Source organism: Stomoxys calcitrans, chromosome 4 (assembly GCF_963082655.1).
Source record: "Stomoxys calcitrans chromosome 4, idStoCalc2.1, whole genome shotgun sequence".
NCBI classification, from domain to species: Eukaryota; Metazoa; Arthropoda; class Insecta; order Diptera; family Muscidae; genus Stomoxys; species Stomoxys calcitrans.
Genome location: NC_081555.1, coordinates 44,566,346 through 44,587,728, shown reverse-complemented (window position 1 = coordinate 44,587,728; position 21,383 = coordinate 44,566,346). Strand labels below are relative to the sequence as shown.

The following is a 21,383-nucleotide window of genomic DNA, read 5'->3' as shown; positions in this document are numbered from 1 at the left end:
AACTTTCTGCAATTTGACCCAGATCGGACCAGATCTGGATATGGCTGCCATATAGACCGATCTCTCGATTTGAGGTTTTTGGCCCATAAAAAGCACATTTGGAGACCAATTTCGCCGAAATTTAGCACAGTGAGTTGTGTTAGGCCCCTCGTCAGCCCTCTTCAATTTGGGCTAGATCGATCCAGATTTGGATATAGCTGCCATATAGACCGATCTCTCGATTTAAGGTTTTGGGCCCATAAAAGGCGCATTTATTGTCCGATGTCGCCGATATTCCGGACAGTGAGTTGTGTTGGGCCCTTCGAAATTCTTCTTTAATTTGACTCAGATCGTTTCAGATTTGGATGTAGCTGCCATATAGACCGATCTCTCGGTTTTAGGTTTTGGGGCCATAAAAGGCTCATTTATTGTCCGATTTCGCCGAAAATTGAGACAGTGAGTTGTGTTAAGCCCCTTGACAATTTTCTGCAATTTGGCTCAGATCGGTCCAAATTTGGGTATAGCTGCCATATAGACCGATCTCTCGATTTAAGGTTTTTGGCCCATAAAAAGCACATTTATAGTCCGATTTTGCTGAAATTTGGCCCAGATCGGTTCAAATTTTGATATAGCTGCCATATAGGCCGATTTCTCGATTTAAAGTCTTGGCCCCATAAAAGGCGCATTTATAATCCGATTTCGCTGAAATTTCACACAGTGACTTATGTTAGGCTTTTCGACATACGTATCGTATATGGTTCAGATCGGTCTATATTTGAATATGGCTACCAAAAAGACCATTATTTTGTTCTACAAAATTGAACAATAACTTGTGCTTAATAGATCATATTTCAATAAAGCTTCTATAGGGGCATAAGATATGCATTTTTCACTGAATTATGAGGAAAGGTGGTTTACATATGTACCCGAGGTGTTTTCCTACACTTTGCTTTAAAGTGGAGCAATAAGTTAACAATTTCCCTTCAAATCAATTAGAGAAAATAATGCTTGCAGTTTGTGGAGTAGCCACATAAACATTTTTAGTTACCTTTCTGGATAATTGGAACAAAAAATGTTGCCCAAAAGAACTTATCATCACAATTATTTGTTTGTGCTGCCTCATTTTGTTGCCAGGCACTTCAAAAAAAAAAGATGTTTTTCCAACTTGTTCACAAACAAGTGCCAAAACAAACATTGTCCTTTGCTGAAGAACAAACATACTTCAATTTGTGTTGAGGAGAATTGTTAAAAGGAAAATTGTCATAAAGTGTTCATTTTTTTCTCTCAACACTTGCGTGTCCTCAAACATATGAAGGTAATTGCAAAAATCTTCGAGTCGTCTTAATTAAATCTCCGCCTAGCTGTTAAAGAAATTCGAATTATTCTGCCCTGACACAAGTGCATACTCGAAGCTCATAATAAAAGTGTAATTAGGAAATTTGTTTGGTGGAAAACTCAGAGAAGGCATTCACTGCATTTGTAAGTTAGAGCGAACTTAATCTTGGAACAGATTAAACAACGCTGCACAGTTCTAAAAGTTTTTTGTTTTGAAGAAATATTTGCAAAAACTTTGCGTTTTCATGACTTCCAAATACACCACATAAATTTTAATTATCTTCATTAGCCATTATAAAGTAAGGACATACAAACACTAGGATTTCGCTCAAGGAATCTGAATGCTTGTGACAATGGGCATATAAATAGCAGAACATAGTATTGTGAACAACTATTGTAAATTATAATTTTCGCTCATCTATTTATGAAACAGGTCATGACATCGAGGGAGAATTAAAGTGACGATAGGAACCTTGGATGGATTGGAAATAGTTTCTGATCGGATACCAGAGACGACACTTGAGGTGAGACTCTGTAGCCAGTGTGAAACTCTGTAGCCAACGGCACGGTCTTAGATTGAAGGAACTCTGGCATTGCCATCTGGAAGTTCATGCCAAAGGGACGGATCAAACAACTGATCTGAGCATCTTAACCCAGATACTGAGTTCTGTTGCTGATTCCTGACCAGAACACAGTCCTGCAGACGGAGATCCGGGCTATCACACAATGCGCAAAATGGTACGGTATAAACGTAAGAACAAATACAATAGTAGGGTAGGGTTACTGACTGCTTCGAAGAGTATCAAGTAAATGTGTGCTAAGTTCGACCGGGCCGAATCTTGGGAACCCAACACCATGGATTCTGCTAACAAGTAAAAAGGCGTTAAGTTCGACCATTTTTCATCAAAATCCGATGAAAATTGCATACCTTATGTCCCATAGCAGTTATATCGAAATATGATCCGGTTTAGACCGAATACTAATAAGTACAAGTCATTGTTCGATTGTGTATAATAAAATATGGGTCTTTTTAGTAGCTATATCTAAAAATAAATCGATCTGAACCACATACAACATGGATGTGTAAAAGCCTAACATAAGTCAGTGTGTCAAATTTCAGTTAAATCGGATTATTAATGCGCCTTTTTTGGGGCCAAGACTTTAAATCGAGATATCGGTCTATATGTCAGCTATATGCAAATCTTGATCGATCTAGACCAAATTGCAGAAATATGTGGAGGGTCTTAACTTAACTCTCTGTCCCAAATTTCGGCAACATCGGACAATAAATGCGCCTTTTTTGGGCCCAAAATATTAAATCCAGAGATCGGTCTATATGGCAGCTATATCCAACTCTGGAATGATCTGAGCCAAATTGAAGAAGGATGTCGAAGGGCCTAACTGTCCCATATTGCGGCGACTTCGGACAATAAATGCGCTTTTTATGGCCCCAAAACCTAAAACCGAGAGATCGGGCAGCTATATCCAAATCTAAACCGATCTGAGCCAAATTGACGGAGAATGTCGAAAGGCCTAACTCAACTCACTGTCCCGAATTTCAGCAAAATCGGGTAATAAATGTGGCTTTTATGAGCCGAAGACCCTAAATCGGAGGATCGGTCTATATGGCAGCTATATCCAAATCTAAACCGATCTGAGCCAAATTAACGGAGAATATTGATAGGCCTAATTCAACTCAATGTCCCGAATTTCAGCAAAATCGAATAATAAATGTGGCTTTTATGGGCCTAAGACCCTAAATCGGAGGATCGGTCTATATGGCAGCTATATCCAAATCTGGTCCTAAGCCAAATTAACGGAGGGTATCGAAGGGCTTAACACAACTCACTGTCCCAAATTTCAGCAAAATCGGATAATAAATGTGGCTTTTATAGGCCTAAGACCCTAAATCGGCGGATCGGTCTATATGGCAGCAATATCCAAATCTGGACCTATCTGAGCCAAATTAACGGAGGGTATCGAAGAAAAAAAAAAGAATCTGTGCAAAGTTTCAGCTTAATATCTCTATTTTGGAAGACTGTAGCGTGATTTTAACAGACAGACGGACGGACGTGGCTAGATCGTCTTAGATTTTAACGCTGATCAATAATATATTGTATATACTTTATAGGGTCGGAAATGGATATTTTGATGTGTTGCAAACGTAATGACAAAATGAATATACCCCCACCCTTCGGTGGTGGGTATAATTTCTTAAATTTGAAGGGCATAATGTTTTTTACTCTGCATACTAAACTTCTGTCAAACCAGCAAAAATTAAAGCTTCTAGGAACCGTAAAAAGATGATCGAGGGACCGGTTAAAAGGTCCAAATCAGCCTATAAGGTTATAGACTGATTTGGATCGTATTTGGCACAGTTATTGGAAGTCGTAACAAAACACCGCATGGTAAATTTCTGCCAAATCGGACAAAAATTGCGGCTTGTAAGGACTCAAAAAGTCAAATCGGGAGGCCGATTTACATGGGAGCTTTATCATGTTATTGAACGTACTTGGCACAGTTGTTGAAAGTCGCAATAAAACACTACATGCAAAATTTCAGCCAAATCGTACAAAAATTGCGGTTTGTAAGAGCTCAAGAAGTCATATCCAGAGATCGGTTTATATGGTAGCTATATCAGGCTAAATACTGATTTCGACCGTACTTGGCACTTGGAACACCAAATGCAAAATTTCAGCCAAATCGGACAAAAATTGAGGCTTCCAGGGACTTATGAAATAAAATCGGGAGATCGGTTTTTATGGATATCAGGTTATAGACCGATTTGCGCCGTACACCGTAAAATTTCAGCCAAATCGGAAAAAAATTGCGTCTTGTAAGGGCTCAAGAAGTAAAATCGGGAGATCTGAACCGTTATGGTCCTATTACAACCCCCAACGACATACATTAATATTAAGTAAAAAAAAATTGTATCTTGACTTCGTCAACCACTGGAGGGCGCAATTCTAATCCGATTTGGCTGAAATGTTGCACGAGTTGTTTTATTATGACTTCCAGTAAGTGTGCTAAGTATGGCCCAAATCGGTACATAACCTGATATAGATGAGATATAAACCGATCTGGGATTTTGACTTCTTGAGCCTCTAGAGGGCACAATTCTCATCGGATTTGGCAGAAATTTTGTACAACGGCGTCTGCCATGACCTTCAACATACGTATGGATCGATCTATAATATGGTCTGGATCGATCAATAACTTGAGACAGCTCCCATATAAACCGATCTCTCGATTTTGCTTTTGAGCCCCTACAAAGCGCAATTCTTATCCGAATGTACTGAAATATTACACAATGACTTCTACAATGATCAGCATTCAATTTATTTATGGTCCGAATCGGACTATAACTTGGTATGGCTCCAATAGCATAACCAGCTCTAGGGTCCACCAAGGCGGTCGCTGTTTGCCCCTTGGCTTGGCACTAGGGCATGCTGACACAAACGAGTAATTCAGGACCTTCGTGATCCGATTGACCATTATGCATATATCCTGCGCAGTTGCCACTTCCTTTTCTAGTCTAGATGGTATAGACATACATCAGTTGTGCCAAAATTTATCCCAATACGCCTTTCTTCTGTTTAGCCGAGGGACCACTTCAGCAGTATTTTCTCCAAGGCTGAAACTAATATAACGATGAGAAGCTGTGGTCATCCAATACTTCTAAGTCGATTATTCCTGCGCTTATATCTTCCGATACAAAAGTAATATCTAATGCCTCCTGCCTGTTCCTGGTAATAAAGGTCGGTTTATCCCCTTTATTACAAATCGCCAAATTGAAACTTATAATATACTAGCTGACCCGGGCCCGCTCCGCTGCGCCTTCTTTTACGTAATATGGAATAAGAATTTCCTTGGAATATTTAAATATTTTCGACAATTAAAGAGCTTTTAGTGAAATACCATGCTACGAAAATAGTATATCGCTTGGTATGTTGGTCCCCCAGACACTTGGCCCTGAAAAAATATCAGCATCGTGCTTTACTTTCAAATACCATTTATTTAAACCCCATATTGCCCATATTGTCCCCCAAACACATGGCACCAAAATAGGTTATCAAATTCGTTTTCTAATCTCAAATACCCTTATTTGAGCCACAAATTGGCATGGTCAGTAAAAAAGTGCTCTTTGTGGGGTATTTTGGGAAAGGGGTAGACCCCCAGAAAATTGGTCCCGAGAGTGGGTATCAATTCTTGCTCTACCCCCCAATTCCTTTCATTTAAGCCCCACATTGACATAAACGGTAAATATGCCCGATTTAGGGATGTTTTGGGGAGTGGAGTGCTCCGCCAATCACTAAGCCCTGAAAATAAAGCAGCAACATGCTCTATTCTCATATCATTTATTTGAACCCCATATTGACATTGGCCTCAAAATTGGATATCAAATTCTCCTTATTTCAAAAGTCAGCAAATATGTCCGGTTTGGGGTATTGGCCCTAAAAACTTTAAATATTTATTTCCACTCAAATTTCACTCAAGACCCAAATTGTCTTGGTGAGCCAATACGTCGTAATTGGGGGTTGTTATGGTGGTGGGACGACCCCTCTAATCTTGATATCAGACACGCGGTTTACTCCAAAATACCTTTAATTTGAGCCCCGATATTTCCATAGTCGGCAAACATGACCGACTTGGGGGTGTTTTGGGGGATGGGCGGCCACTCAAGAGTTGGCCTTGAAAATATATATCGGATTCGTATTCTACTCTACCCTCTTATTTGGAGCCTCATATTGCAATAGTCAGCAAATACTTCCTATTTGGGTGGTGTTGTGGGGGGGGGGTGGCCCCAATGTACACTATTCCCGAATATTGATATCAAATTCGTGCTTTACTTCCAAAGATCTTTCGTTTGAGCCGCATATTGCTATGGTGCTAAAACATCCCCTTGGGGATGTTTTTAGGAGAGGCGGCCCCCCAATCGCTTGGTCCCATATTTGGATATCAGATTCGAATTCTACACTTAAATACCTTTTATTTATTATTCCTATGGTCAGTAAATAAGTCCTGTTTGGGGAGTGTTTTGGGGAAGGGGTGGACCACAAGAAACGTGATCCCACATTTGGATATTAGATTCGTATTCTACTCTCAAATACCTTTCATTTGAGTCCCATATTGCCATGGTCGGTAAATATGTGCTATTTAGGGGTGTTTTTGGGGTTGGGGTGGTCCCCCTAGCACTTGGTTCGAAAATTGGATATAAGATACGTTTTCTTATCCTAAATTCCTTTAATTTGAGTCCCATGTTGCCGTGATTGGTCTAAATATATGTTTGGTGGGTTTTAGGGTGGGGCAGCCCCCCTAGGTACCCCATCCGAAATTTGGATACAAAATTTTTAATTTTTGGGCACTATATGAGAGTACACAAAATTTCGCTTAAATCGCACCACCCATCTCCGAGATCTGGCGTTTCTGAAAATTAGGGTAAGGGGAGGGTCCGCCCCCTCTTCAGATATCAAAAAATTTAGTACCCTATTTTCACCACGGGGTCATTATATACCATCTGTGAAAATTTCGAGAAAATCGGTTCAGCCGTTTCTGAGTCTATAAGGAACACACAAACATACAAACAAACAAACCTACAAACAAACACAAATTGATTTTTATATATAAGATATGCAGCTCACCCCTCTCGTTGATATCCGAACTTCCCCATATTTGGTGATGTGCATTACCATAACTTCCCACAATGAGGCCAATTTTCCATGGGAGCTTTAACCAGTAACTTAAGGCTTGAAGGCGGCATCATTGAATCGTGTGTCATATATAGACACACGACTCAGGTCCATTTATGAATTATAGATATAGCCTCTCTATCAGCCTAACTAAATACTAAATTTCCCATGAACATTCCATTAAGGAACAAGGGATACTTCTCTCATATCAATGAGTGCAGTCCGATTAAAGTTTAAGTATAATGACAAGGAGTCTCCTTTTTATGCCGTGTTCGAACGGCGTGCATAGCAACACCACTTTAACATTGCTGGATCACTGACAAATGTAGCCAGCATTAGTAAAGGAATAATCACCGCTACAAATTTTTCTGATGTTCACGCTACGGTTTGAACCCAGGCATTTGGCGTCATAGGCGAACATGCAAACCTCTGCGCAGGGGCCTCCTCCCAAGCAACCTATTCCGGGACTTTTAATCTTGGGTCTCTAGACTACTTAATTTTGTAATGGTTTAATGTTGGTATTAATTTCAACCTTCGCAGTGAAAATTAAATTGACTATAAATTGTAAGCAAATTTGATAAGTTTTCTTACTTGTAAGACAATTTTTAAAGTCTCGGACTTATGCTATCTATTTGTGCACTAATGTTAAAATAAATAATGAAAAAGTTTAACTAAATTAGATATTCTAAGTAAGTAACTAGGTATGAACACCCACAAAGACATACCTATCATACCTACACACGTTGTAAGTGTGGATGTGCGTTTTTTTGTGTGTGTGTGCATGAATGACTATGCAGGCTCTTTACCACACACACACACACCCAGAGCTAGAGATAGTAGTCCTGCTGCTTGGAATGCACAAGTTTATCTTTCGAGGTATTCGTAAGAAGCAAACTATGCCAAGAACTGTTGCAATTGATGTAATTAAACATTTTTATTACGTATAATTTATGCACAAGATACGCATCTAACTAACCGCCCACAGCAAAATATGTCCCATAATATGGATAAAATGTTAATATGCCCCAGACCCTACGCACCACACATCCATATGCTGTAAAAGGTATGAATGCCAGTGGTACATAATGCAACTATGCACTATTCAAATGTAATTAAAGTCATGAGTTTAACGGGAGGCATCTTTGATGCATTCTGGACTTGGTATGCTGCGAGGTCCCGTTTACACCCAATGAGTATTAGTAAGGCGATTTTTTTAAATACCCATCACCAATTTATGGGGATATACCAATTTTTAAAACCTCCATAAATGTAGCAGCGACTTAATTAAGAAAAATCTCCTCCATAGTATTGATATTGAAAGTTGCTCCAATAATGTCTGTCTGTCGGTCCATCCATCGTTTGTCTGCCTGCCGGATGTCTGTTTGTCTTTCTGTTCGTTTGTTTGTCTGTCTGTCCGTTTGTCTGCCAGTCCGTTTGTCTGCCAGTCCGTTTATTTTTCTGTCCATCCCCTATTTAACTTTTTTATATAAACTAGGCTTAGTTAAAGCTCAAGTGATGCATTGAAAGACAATATTGATTCATTTATTCGTGAAATACCGGCCGAAATGTTTGAAAGAGTATGCCATAATTGGACTAAGCGGATGGAACATTTGAGGCGCAGTCCCGTTCAACATTTGCATGAAATAATCTTCAAACTTTAAATTATATATGGGCTATCGATTCAAATAAAGATTTCATGCATTTTTCTAAATTTTGTATTTTTATACCCACCACCGAAGGATGGGGGTATATTCATTTTGTCATTCCGTTTTCAACACATCGAAATATCCATTTCCGACCCCATAAAGTATATAAATGCTTGATCAGCGTAAAAATCAATGACGATCTAGCCATGTCCGTCCGTCTGTCTGTTAAAATCTCGCTACAGTCTTTAAAAATAGAGATAATGAGCTGAAACTTTGCACAGATTCTTTTTTTGTCCATAAACAGGTTAAGTTCGAAGATGGGCTATATCGGACTATATCTTGGTATAGCCCCCATATAGACCGATACGCCGATTTTTGATCTAAGGTCCATAAAAGACACATTTATTATCCGATCTTGCTGAAATTTGGGACAGTGAGTTGTGTAAGGCCACTCGACATCTATCTTTAATTTGGCCCAGATCGGTTCAGATTTGGATATAGCTGCCGTATAGACCGATCTCTCGATTTGAGGTCTTGGCCCCATAAAAGGCGCATTTATTGTCCGATTTTTCCAAAATTTGGGACAGTGAGTTGTGTTAGGCCACTCGACATCTATCTTTAATTTGGCCCAGATCGGTCAAGATTTAGATATAGCTGCCTTATAGACCGATCTCTCGATTTAAGGTTTTGGGCCCATAAAAGGCGCATTTATTATCCGATTTTGCCAAAATTTAGGACAATGTGTTGAGTTAAGCTCCTCGTCATACTTCTGCACTATGGCACAGATCGGTTCAGATTTGGATATAGCTGCCATATAGACCGATCTCTCGATATAATGTTTTGAACCCATAAAAGGCGCATTTGTTATCCGATGTCGCTGAAATTTGGGACAGTGAGTTATGTTGGGCCCCTCGACATAATTCTGCAATATGACACAGATCGTTTCAGATTTGGATATAGCTGCTATATAGACCGATCTCTCGATTTAAGGTTTCGGGCCCATAAAAGGCGCATTTAGTGTCCGATGTCGCCGAAATTAGGGACAGTGAGGTAAGTTAAGCCCCTCGACATTTTTCTTCAATTTGGCTCAGATCGGTTCAGATTTGGATATAGCTGCCATATGGCCGAATTCTCGATTTAAGGTTTTGAACCCATAAAAAACACATTTATTGTCCGATGTCGCCGAAATTTGGGACAGTGAGTTTTGTTAGGCCCTTCGACATCTTTCTTCAATTTGGTCCAGATCGGTTTAGATTTGAATATATTTAGCTGCCATATAGACCGTTCTCTCGATTTTAGGTTTTGGGCCCATAAAAGGCGCATTTATTGTCCGATGTCGCCGAAATTTGGGACCTTGAGTTGTGTTAGGCTATTCGACATATATCTGCAATTTGGCCCAAATCGGTCCAGTTTTGGATATAGCTGTCATATAGACCGATATCTCGATTTAAAGTCTTGGCCCCATAAAAGGCGCATTTTTAATTCGATTTCACTGAAATTTGACACAGTGACTTATGTTAGGCTTTACGACATCCGTGTCGTATATGGTTCAGGTCGGTTTATTTCTAGATATAGCTACTAAAAAGATCAATATTTTGTTATACACCATTGAACAATGACTTGTACTTATTAGTATGGTCCAAATCGGAACATATTTCGATATAGCTGCTATGGGGCATAAGGATGCATTTTTCACCGGATTTTGACGGAAGATGGTTTACATATGGTGGTGGGTATCCAAATTTCGACCCGACCGAACTTAACGCCTTTTTACTTGTTCTGAATTTTATGTGTTTTTTTGAAAAACTTTCCTATAGTTCTTAATAAATCTCACTTTAAATAGTTGGCAGTATTCAAGGTTAGGCATCTGTAGATCTACAAAGATAGGTTGGCAGAGGAACATCTCAAGGAGGTGTACTGTCTCCTCTGCTTTGGAGTATAGCCATTAACAATATATTATTGTCTCTGGAAGAAGAAGGTATACACCTTACAAATGGTCGCGTATGCTAATGTCGTGGCTATTGCGGTTCGGGGACAAATTCCCAGCACACTTTGACAGTGCTGTACTTCAGGAAGCCCTACGTGCAACAGTAAAGTGGGCTACCGAAAGTGGTCTAGGCGTAAATCCGTGCAATACAGAAGTATTTCTTTTCAGCAGGAGATACAAGTTACCTACAGTGGCACCTGTCTCCTTGGGAGGAGGGAATGTTTCGTTTACAGAAAGCGCAAAATATCTGGGTGTTTTTGGGGACAGGAAATTTAATTTCATATTCAACATTTTGGAAAGGGCAAGAAAGGCAAATCTTGCCCTATACACCTGCAAGAGAGCCATTGGCAAAAGTTGGGGCTTAAACCGCGTGTCATGCAAATGCAAATTTTGCCCATGAACATTCTACTAAGGAACAGGGGCAAACTTCTCACATATCAATGAGTGTAGTCCGTTTCAAGTTTAAGAATATAGAAGGGGCCTCCTTCTATAGCCGAGTCCAAACGGCGTGTCGTGTGCGGCACCTCTTTGGAGGGAAGTTTTACATGTCATAGTACCTCACAAATGTTGCCAGTATTAGAAGAGGAAATCTACCGCTGAAAATCTCTGATGGTCTCGCCAAGATTCGAATTCGTTCAGCGTCATAGGCGGACATGCTAACCTCTGCGCTACGGTGATTTCCACCGCTTGTCATATACTGGGTATATAAAGGGTGATTTTTTTGAGGTTAGGATTTTCATGCATTAGTATTTGACAGATCACGTGGGATTTCAGACATGGTGTCAAAGAGAAAGATGCTCAGTATGCTTTGACATTTCATCATGAATAGACTTACTAACGAGCAACGCTTGCAAATCATTGAATTTTATTACCAAAATCAGTGTTCGGTTCGAAATGTGTTCATTCACCGTAACGTTGCGTCCAACAGCATCTTTGAAAAAATACGGTCCAATGATTCCACCAGCGTACAAACCACACCAAACAGTGCATTTTTCGGGATGCATGGGCAGTTCTTGAACGGCTTCTGGTTGCTCTTCACTCCAAATGCGGCAATTTTGCTTATTTACGTAGCCATTCAACCAGAAATGAGCCTCATCGCTGAACAAAATTTGTCAAAATTTGAACACATTTCGAACCGAACACTGATTTTGGTAATAAAATTCAATGATTTGCAAGCGTTGCTCGTTAGTAAGTCTATTCATGATGAAATGTCAAAGCATACTGAGCATCTTTCTCTTTGACACCATGTCTGAAATCCCACGTGATCTGTCAAATACTAATGCATGAAAATCCTAACCTCAAAAAAATCACCCTTTACTGCAGTTGTTAGACCTATAATGCTATATGGTGTTGTAGTCTGATGGACGTTGCTTCAAAAGTCCACCTACTGTTCAATACTCAGCCGGATCAGGATAACACCATCTGATGCACTGAATTTAATGTTACATCTTATACCTCTGATCAATGTGGCTAGACAAATTGCTGCTAGCGCTACTGTGCGACTAAGCGAGCATTCTCTTAGATAATATGACCGATGTTCCAGGCAGTGCGTCGTTTGCTGTCCCTATCGGTCTACTATTGTAGCGTCCCTGAAAACAAACCCCTGCAGAAGTTACATAGACTTCAAACTAAACGACCAGGTGGGCTTTGGGGTGCACTCTGAAGGTCAGTAGGAATGGTCATATTGAGAAGGTTACCGAAGGTTACGACAGCTGAAGTGTGTATCAAGTGGAGAGCATTGCAATTAAAGAAGTGGTGGAATGACTAATGGGTGACTTGGAAACCAAGCAACGGTTCTGATTGGTTTTAATGTGGCTTAACGTGGTCTTCCTTCATTTCAAATGCGGACACAAACCTCCCCGCCGTGTCACCTGGGTAGCAACCTTTACATAGACTTCTATACAAATGGTTTCAAACTAAACGACCAGGTGGGCTTTGGGGTGCACTCTGAAGAAATAGGAGTGGTCATATCAAGAAGGTTACCGAAGGTTACGAACACTGTAGTGTGCATCAAGTGGAGAGCATTGCAATTAAAGAAGTTGTAGAATGGCTAATGGGTGACTTGAAGCTGTTGAAATCCAAGTAACGGTTCTGATTGGTTTTAACTTGGCTTATTTTGGTCTTCCTTCATCTCAAATGCGGACACAAACCTCCCCGCGGTGTCACCTGGGTAGCAACCTTTAACATCCGTCAAATGTAGTGAGCTAAAATGTGCCACGAGTTCACATATACATATATAGGCGCCCCGGTAGCCGAGTTGACAGCGTGCTTGGATTATCAGTGCAGGGGTCGTGAGTTCGATTCCCGCCAGAAGCCTTGGCCTGTCGCTACTATGGTATCACAATGGACTTAAAATTGTCTAAGTGAGTCTGTAAAAGACTGCCACTCCTACCTAACCACATATAGAACGATAGGTTGAGGCGTCGGGTCCATCATCCGGAAAACTTGAAGAGATTACTTTGAAAAAAACAAAGCTTCCAGGGACCGAATAAGGATGCTCGAGTGGCTCACAGATGTTGGGCACTATGTAGACGGGCCGTAGGCTCCAAATGGAGCCTAAATTCGAGGTTAGTTCACTGGCCCTACAGAAGCGTGATTAGGCCAATACTTACTTACTCCTCAGTAGTTTGGTGGACTGCTATGAAGAAAAAGTACAACGTTAGGACCATACAAAAAGATCAGAGAACATGTTGTCATGGCATAGACGGAGCGATGATGACCAGTGCACTAGAGACTATTCTGGATATTCGAACCATTGACATACAGATTAAGTCTTAGGCAGCCACTGCGGCTATGGGAGAATGGATGGAGGATGGAAGCAGCTCATACCATCGCGGTATAATCGAGGCAACGATAGGAAACCTGGAAGGAAGGGAAGAGGTTTTTGATCGGATACCTTAGACGACACTTGAGGTCGAGTGCAAGGCACTGCTGCCGGCGGCACTGTGTTGGATTAACGGAACCCTAATATTGCCGTCTGGAAGATCATGTTACACGAATGGATCAAAGCTTGAGGACAGACTGTGCCTAGGGGTCTACATTGAGTACCCAGGGACTGCGATCTGTTTTAGACTGTCTGACCATAATACGGTCCTGCAGGCGTGATCCGAGCGATCAGGGAATGCGTGAGGTGGTGTGGTACTAACGCGCGGACGTCGAGTGAGAGTATGTTTACGGACAGTAAAATGGCCATAAGGGCAATAACAACCAGGAGGGTAAGGTAACGAACAGTCTTCCAGTGTAAGAAGGAGATTAACGCCTTCTCTGCGGATGACACAATTCGGTTTCGTTCGGAAGTTTCGTTGCAAAAACTAGATTTCCGAAATCTAGTCGCAAATCTAGATTTAAATCCCTATGCTTTATGTACATAAGAATATTTTTCTTGCCATGAATAAATAAGTCCAAAACAATTCGTTTTGACCTTATAATTTGTAATGCATAGCAATTACATCATTCCCATTTTAGGACATATTCCCTTTGCCGATATATTGTACAAGATATCGTAAAATGTGAAGGCACCTTTAGTCGGCCATGATTTAGCATGTCGCATAGTTTAAAGATTCCTGCACATGTTTGATGTTCGAGCACTTTTCACACACACACAACCTCAACTTCAATGGTATTGTCAAAAACAGCTGCTTTGAGTTTCAGCTGTCGCTGTCTGGTAGTTGTCGTTTGTGGGGTGCTGCTATTGTTCGTTGTTGTTCGATTTGCGGGTTATTCTTTGTTATTGTTTTGATATATTCAAGTTAATTAATAATGGCAACGGACAGAGGAGAAGATGTTCTGATTCAATTTACTAACTGTCGCTTGATTCGTAATCACCAGCTTATCAAGGATGACTTGTGGATTCGAAATGGGCGTATCATCAATCCGGAGCCAGTGTTCTTTGATGAAAAGGAATTGGCCCACAAAAGATACGATTGCAACAATGCTATAATTGCTGCGGGGTACATTGACCTCCAAATCAATGGTAAGTGAGTGTGAGTGTTACTTGAAATTGCGATTGATCGGCTTGATTTGTTGTTGCCTTTGTTTAAAAAACTGAAGTACAGCAGAATTTCTGAGTGACAAACACCGGAATTCAAGAATAGTCTATTCCAAGGCATGTTTATGCATACATTTATAAACTCTGTGCTATAATTGAATTTAAATATAAACTCGTCAGTAGGAGAAGGCCACAAAGTATTAGACTGTTTTGAGTTTAACTTTGGTTAAATTTCAAGATCACATAGTATCGGACATACTTAGAGTATAAGTTTGGTTATAATTCAAGACCACAAAATATCAGACTCGTTCGAATTTGGGTAAAATTCATGTGGTTTTTAAATAATGTTATCATCTAAAATGTAAACCTACGACATTCTTATAAAAAAAAGTATAGAGAACTTTGGGTTCAGAATCGGAATACAGATGCATTGAAATCGAGCACTTCTTTTGTTTATTCCCTTGTCTGTAGAAAGGAGCACTGGAAAGGCGGGTTACTCCGTTTTGGCAGATGCTTAAATTTATTTGCTTTTTTTCATTAAATTTGGTAGCATTGCAATTGGTTAGAGATTTGTTTATTTAATATTATGATTGGTCAAATTTAGTCACAATTGCACTAAATGGCTTATCTTGCGAGTATATATAAATCATGAAAGTACCAAGCAAAATACACTGCCAACTCTAATATATGTATGTACAGGATTTCAATTGTTTTATTCAAACTTAGTTAATCGAAAATCTTATCTAATCACTGTAGCTAATGTACTAATCGGTGAAGATCCGTATGTAGGTCGAGCATTTGCAAATACTCCATTAAATGTAACTGGTTTTTTATCTTTAACGATGATGGCTGTGGAGTGTTGCAACTTTTATACATAAATTATGGTAGAAAGTAAAGCTTTGAGCCATTAAACGCTATCTAAATTCCTCTGCTGTTGGCCTTAATAGCTTAAACGTCAATTTTTCACAAATAACAAACAAATAATATTCACCCGGGGAGAATTTGGAGAAACCACCACCACTGATTCTTCTAAAACCAATTAGCTTAATTGAAGGGCACATGTTTACTTAACTCCAAAATTTCTGCCAAATCAGCTGAAAATTTAAATTTCTTTGGCCCGAGGGAGAAGGATTTATTGTACCCTAAACCACCATTGTGGTACAGGCTAGTAGGTTAGGTTTAAGTGGCAGTCTGCCATCAGAAGAAGGAAGATACCTTCTAGTTTCTACCGTTCAACCATCCAGGTCGCTTTAAAAAGCCCAATAACATGCGAATGTTCACATCCGCTAAATCAGACGGGTTCTTAAAGAAATCAGAACCTAAAGTGGAACTCCTTCTAACTGCTGGTGCAGGACACACACACATAAGGTGTTCTATAGTCTCTCCTTCCTCGATGTCCCTACAGCTTCTGCAAAAGTCGTTGCTGGCAACCTTCAGTCTGTCAGCATGTTTTCCGATGAGACAGTGACTTGTCATGACGGACACAATGATTAAGACGTCTATTCTAGCCAATGAGAGCAAGGTAGTAGACCTTTTCAAGTCTAAATGAGGCCACTTAGTTTATGACCATCTATCATTCGTTGTCTTTCGGGCCTGGTCCTGAAAACTTAGCTTACATGTCGCTAGAGGCATACCCACAGATTCCAGTGTCCCTGGAATGTGTATGGTAGTTCCTAGTCTCGCAAGCTCACCCGCTTTAGAATTCCCTGGGATATCTCTGTGGCCCGGCACCCAGAACAGGTGAATTTTGAACTGTTCAGCCATTTCGTTGAGAGATCTGCAACAGTCGAGGGTGGTTTTTGTGTTCAGAAATACATTCTCCAGGGATTTAATGGCTGCCTGGCTGTCTGAGAAGATGTTTATGCCAATCGTCGTAATGACATTATATCTTAGCCATTCCATCACTTCCTTAATTGCAAGGATCTTTGCTTGATACTGATACACACTGCAGTGGTCGGGAAACCTCTTCGATATGACCAGTTCTAGATCTTTAGAGTACACTCTAAAGCTCACCTGGTTGTTTAGTTTGGAACCATCCTTATAGAAATCTTTGTAACTTCTGTTACCAGGGATATCGTAGATCCAATCGGTTCTATCAGGAATAGTGGTACAGTACTTTTTATCAAAAAGCGGCTCAGGTAGGGTGTAATCCACACTGCTTGGAACATTGGATATTGTATCAAGGATAACACAGTGTCCGTAGCCGCCACATGACCAATAAGAAAGCCACAATGTCCAGAGGCATAAGATGCAGCATTAAATGCAGTGCATCAAATGGTGTCGTCCTCAGTGCGGCTGTGATGCACAAACAAGCCATCCTTTGCATCCGGTTAAGTATTGAGCAGTATGTGGATTTTTGAAGTGACGTCCACCAGACCACAACACCATATAGCTTTATAGGTCTGACAACAGCAGTATATACCCAATGCAAGACACGCGGTCCAATGTTCCTGTTCAGCAAAACACCCAGGTATTTTGCGCTTTCTCCAAATGGAACATTCTATCCAACCAAGGAGACAGGTTCCACTGTAGGCAATTTGTAGCTCCTGCTGAAAAGAACTATGGGTTGCTCAAAAAGTAATTGCGGATTTTTTAAAAGAAAGTAAATGCATTTTTAATAAAACTTAGAATGAAGTTTAATCAAATATACTTTTTACACTTTTTTTCTAAAGCAAGCTAAAATTAACAGCTGATAACTGACAGAAGAAAGAATGCAATTACAGAGTCACAAGCTGTGAAAAAATTTGTCAACGCCGACTATATGAACAATCCGCAATTACTTCTTGGGCAACCCAATACTTCTTTCTTGCACGGATTTATACCTAGACCACTTTCGGTAGCCCACTTTGCTATTGCACGTAGAGCTTCCTGAAATATATCTCTTTGGGTGCTGAGAAACTTTCTCCTAACCACAATTGCCACGTCATCAGCATACGTCATATATTGTTAATGGCTATATTCCACTTCATATATTGTTAATGGCTATATTCCAAAGTAGAGGAGACAGTACACCTTCTTAAGGTGTTCCCCTGCTGACCCATCTTTTTTGATCCACAGATCCCAAGCCTGCCGTAATGCATCTTTTAGTAAGTAAGTTATTAATAAACTTTCTTACGGTAGAGTTGATGCCTAGAAACTCCAGCTCCTTCATGATTGATATCGGTTTTACTTTATTGGAAGCACCTTCAATGCAAAACAACGACCATTGTATATTCCTTGACAGCGAGAGAACCCTCTATGTAGCCGACTAAGTCGTGAAGGACTGTTTCAGGGTATTATAACTTAGTACATTTGCTTGTACCATCCAAAAGGAAGAGATACAGACCCATTAAAAAGTATACCGATCGACTCATAATCTATGTCCATCTGTCTGTCTGTCCATGTTAATTTGTGTACAAACTGCAGATCGCAATTTTCGTCTGATCGTCTTAAAATTTGATACAGGCATGTTTTTTTGGTCTAGAAATCAAGCCTATTGTAAATAATCGGTTCAGATTTGTATATAGCTCGCATATATATGTTCGTCCGATTAGCATTAATATTGCAACAATGTGGTCATTTGTTAACCGATTCCATCAAAATTTGGCAGGGAGGATTTTCTCTTGACTCTCGAAATTATTGGTGAATTTCATAGATATCGGTTCAGATTAAGATATAGCTGTCATTTATGTATATCGCCCGATTTGTACTTCTAGAGCCACTGCAAGCGCATATATTGACCAATCTTGCCCAAATTTTGCACAACTCTTTCCTCGACGAAGTTTGGTCGTAATCGGTTCAGATTTAGATATAGCTCCATTGTTGTAACCACATTTTCAGGTGGAGGTGGCGATCCTCGTCAAGCTCCTATAGGTGATCAAGCTCGTTCCGGTCCAAAGGATGAACAGCAATGAACACCACACTAATCGGACCTCATTGTTCCAGCCTGTGTGGTGATCACAACTATCCCGTGCCGGGCGATTTTCATGGTAGATGTTATATATGATTTGACCCTGCTGAACTTGTTTTAATCATACGAAAAACTTATTTGCAACCTTTTATATCTTTGAATCTCTTTTTATTTTAAGGGGGATATGGTGTGGATTTTTCTTACGACACCGAAACCGTGGAAGATGGCATTAATAAAGTTGCAAATGGATTAATACAAAATGGTGTAACTTCATTCTGTCCTACGATAGTAACATCACCCAAAGAAACGTATCGTAGCGTATTACCTCGAATTCCAAAGACCACAAAGGGTGCCGGTGTATTGGGTGTACACTTAGAAGGTCCATTTATTAACATTAAGAAGAAAGGTGCTCATCCCGAAAACTGTATAAAGGAACTGGATAATGTGTGTATTATACATCGCCATTACCTCATCTCTCTTGACTGATTTTACTTTAAAAGGGCTTTCAAGGATTAATGGATGTTTATGGAACACTGGAAAATGTCAAAATCGTGACTCTGGCCCCTGAGATCGATTCCACGGCTCAAGTTATTAAACAACTGACTGATCAAGGTATAACTGTAGCTTTGGGCCATTCTATGGGTAGCTTAAAGGACGGCGAAGTAGCGGTTCAAAACGGAGCCACTTTGATAACACATTTGTTCAATGCCATGTTGCCTGTAATTCCAATAAAACATTCTTGCCTGCAAAAGTTTAGAACAAAAAGATGTTAGCCAAAGGCAGATAAATTGGTTACTGATATGAGTGAATAAAATTTAAAATATTGGAAATTCAAAAGAACACCAACAGATTGGTGTTGAGGTATTTAATTAATACTTCTTTTTATTTAAAAATTTCATTATCAGTCTGTTAGGGTAACATCTTTTCGTTCTATATACTTATTACTTTATATTAAACATTATATATTAACTGATATCTCCGCCTTGTCTTTAGTTTCACCATCGTGATCCAGGGCTGGTGGGACTTTTGGCTTCGGATGCCATCCCAGAGGGACAAACGGTGTATTTTGGTATCATTGCGGATGGAGTTCACACTCACCCGGCCGCCTTAAGAATTGCCCATCGTACCCATCCCGAAGGTTTGTGCCTAGTCACGGATGCCATTTCAGCCTTGGGCTTGGAAGAAGGCATTCATCATATTGGTCAATTGAAACTAGAAGTAAAGGATGCCAAAGCATTCGTGGCCGGCACTGATACACTATGTGGCAGCATAGCCCCAATGGATGAGTGCGTTCGCATATTTCGCAAAGCCACAGGTTTGCCCTTGTTCACATTTTAAAAGAACTTGGAAATGTGCTAAATATCCACCGCAAATTTATTTTCAGGTTGTTCCACAATATACGCCATTGAAGCAGCCACCTTACATCCTGCAAAATGTTTAAAAATGGAAAAAACCAAAGGAACATTGGATTTTGACTCAGATGCCGACTTTATTCTCTTGGATGACGGCTTAAATGTGCTTTCCACCTGGATTGGTGGCCAATGTGTGTTTTGTACTGATGAAACAAAATCTATTTTTAATTGTTCTAACGCTTGTTAAATGTGCACGAGTATAATCATTTTTACACAAAAAAAACCATACACGTTATAATGTGTTCATGTTATATGCATGCATAAAGTATATTTTTATTTTTATACCAATATTTTGTAATATATATTTTTGAAAAAAAAACAAACGTGGATGTATTTAGAAATTAAAATCCATTTTCTTACTTATGTAGATCAAGCAATGCTCAGGCTTTAAAATTGGTCTTTAACATAAAACATGGTGGAGGCCACCGTGGTGAAGAGGTTAGAATATCCTCGCCTTGCAGTCCTGGAACAATTTTTTTTCATTCGTTAGGGCCCTATGAGGGTTAAGCACTACGCGATGTTCTGAAAACAACGAAGAACAAGTAAAAACGTGTTAAATTCGGCTGGGCCGAATTTTCTATAACCTCCAGGTTTCTGTTTACCAAAAGATAATGGTATGTCAACCACAGGGACTTAGTATATTTTTATACCCTCCACCATAGGATGGGGGTATACTAATTCCTCATTCTGTTTGTAACTCCTCGAAATATTCGTCTAAGACCCCATAAAATATATATATTCTTGATCGTCATGACAATTTAAGTCGATCTAGCCAGATCCGCCCATCCGTCTGTCTGTCGGAAGCACTCTGGCTTTTGAAGGAGTAAAGCTAGCCACTTGAAATTTTGCACAAATACTTTTTATTAGCGTAGGTCGGTTGGAATTGTAAATGGGCCATATCGGTCCATGTTTGGTATATCTGCATTATAAACCGATCATGGATCTTGACTTCTTGAGCCACTAGAGGGGGCAATTCTCGTCCGATTTGACAGAAATTTTGCACGTAGTGCTCTGATATCACTTCCAATATTTGTGCGAAGTATGGTCCAAATCGGTTCATAACCTGATATAGCTGTCGAATAAACCGATCGTGGGTCTCTAGAGGTCGCAATTGTCGTCCGATTTGACTGAAAATTTGCACGTATTGTTTTGATACCACTTCCAACAATTGTGCCAAGTATGGTTCAAATCGGCTTATAACCTCATATAGCTGCCATATAAACCGATCTTGGGTCTAGACTTTTTGATCCTCTAGAGGGCGCAATTCTTGTCCGATTTGACTGAAATTTTGCACGTGGTGTTTTGATATCACTTCCAACATTTGTGCATAGTATAGTCCAAATCGGTCCATAACCTGATATAGCTGCCATTCAAATCGATCTGGTATCTTGACTTCTTGAACCACTAGAGGGCGCAATTCTTATCCGATTTGGCTGAAATTGTGCATAAAGTGTTTT

The 21,383-nt window shown here is 39.9% G+C and overlaps 1 protein-coding gene across 1 annotated transcript; it reads left to right on the top strand.

The window, feature by feature from the left end:
- Nucleotides 1-14,289: 14,289 nt before the first annotated feature.
- Nucleotides 14,290-20,223, top strand: LOC106080756 (N-acetylglucosamine-6-phosphate deacetylase). The gene is made up of 5 exons (XM_013242282.2): nucleotides 14,290-14,610; nucleotides 18,693-18,958; nucleotides 19,015-19,233; nucleotides 19,508-19,829; nucleotides 19,899-20,223. The coding sequence occupies exons 1-5, from the start codon at nucleotides 14,397-14,399 to the stop codon at nucleotides 20,111-20,113; spliced, it is 1,236 nt and encodes a 411-aa protein (XP_013097736.2). The 5' UTR covers nucleotides 14,290-14,396; the 3' UTR covers nucleotides 20,114-20,223.
- The last annotated feature ends 1,160 nt before the right edge of the window (nucleotides 20,224-21,383 follow it).

Coding starts and splice junctions, on each gene's coding strand:
- LOC106080756 (XM_013242282.2), top strand. CDS start 14,397: ATGGCAACGGACAGAGGAGAAGATGTTCTGATTCAATTTACTAACTGT. Junction 14,611..18,692: donor CATTGACCTCCAAATCAATG/GTAAGTGAGTGT, acceptor TTTTATTTTAAG/GGGGATATGGTGTGGATTTT. Junction 19,830..19,898: donor CATATTTCGCAAAGCCACAG/GTTTGCCCTTGT, acceptor ATTTATTTTCAG/GTTGTTCCACAATATACGCC.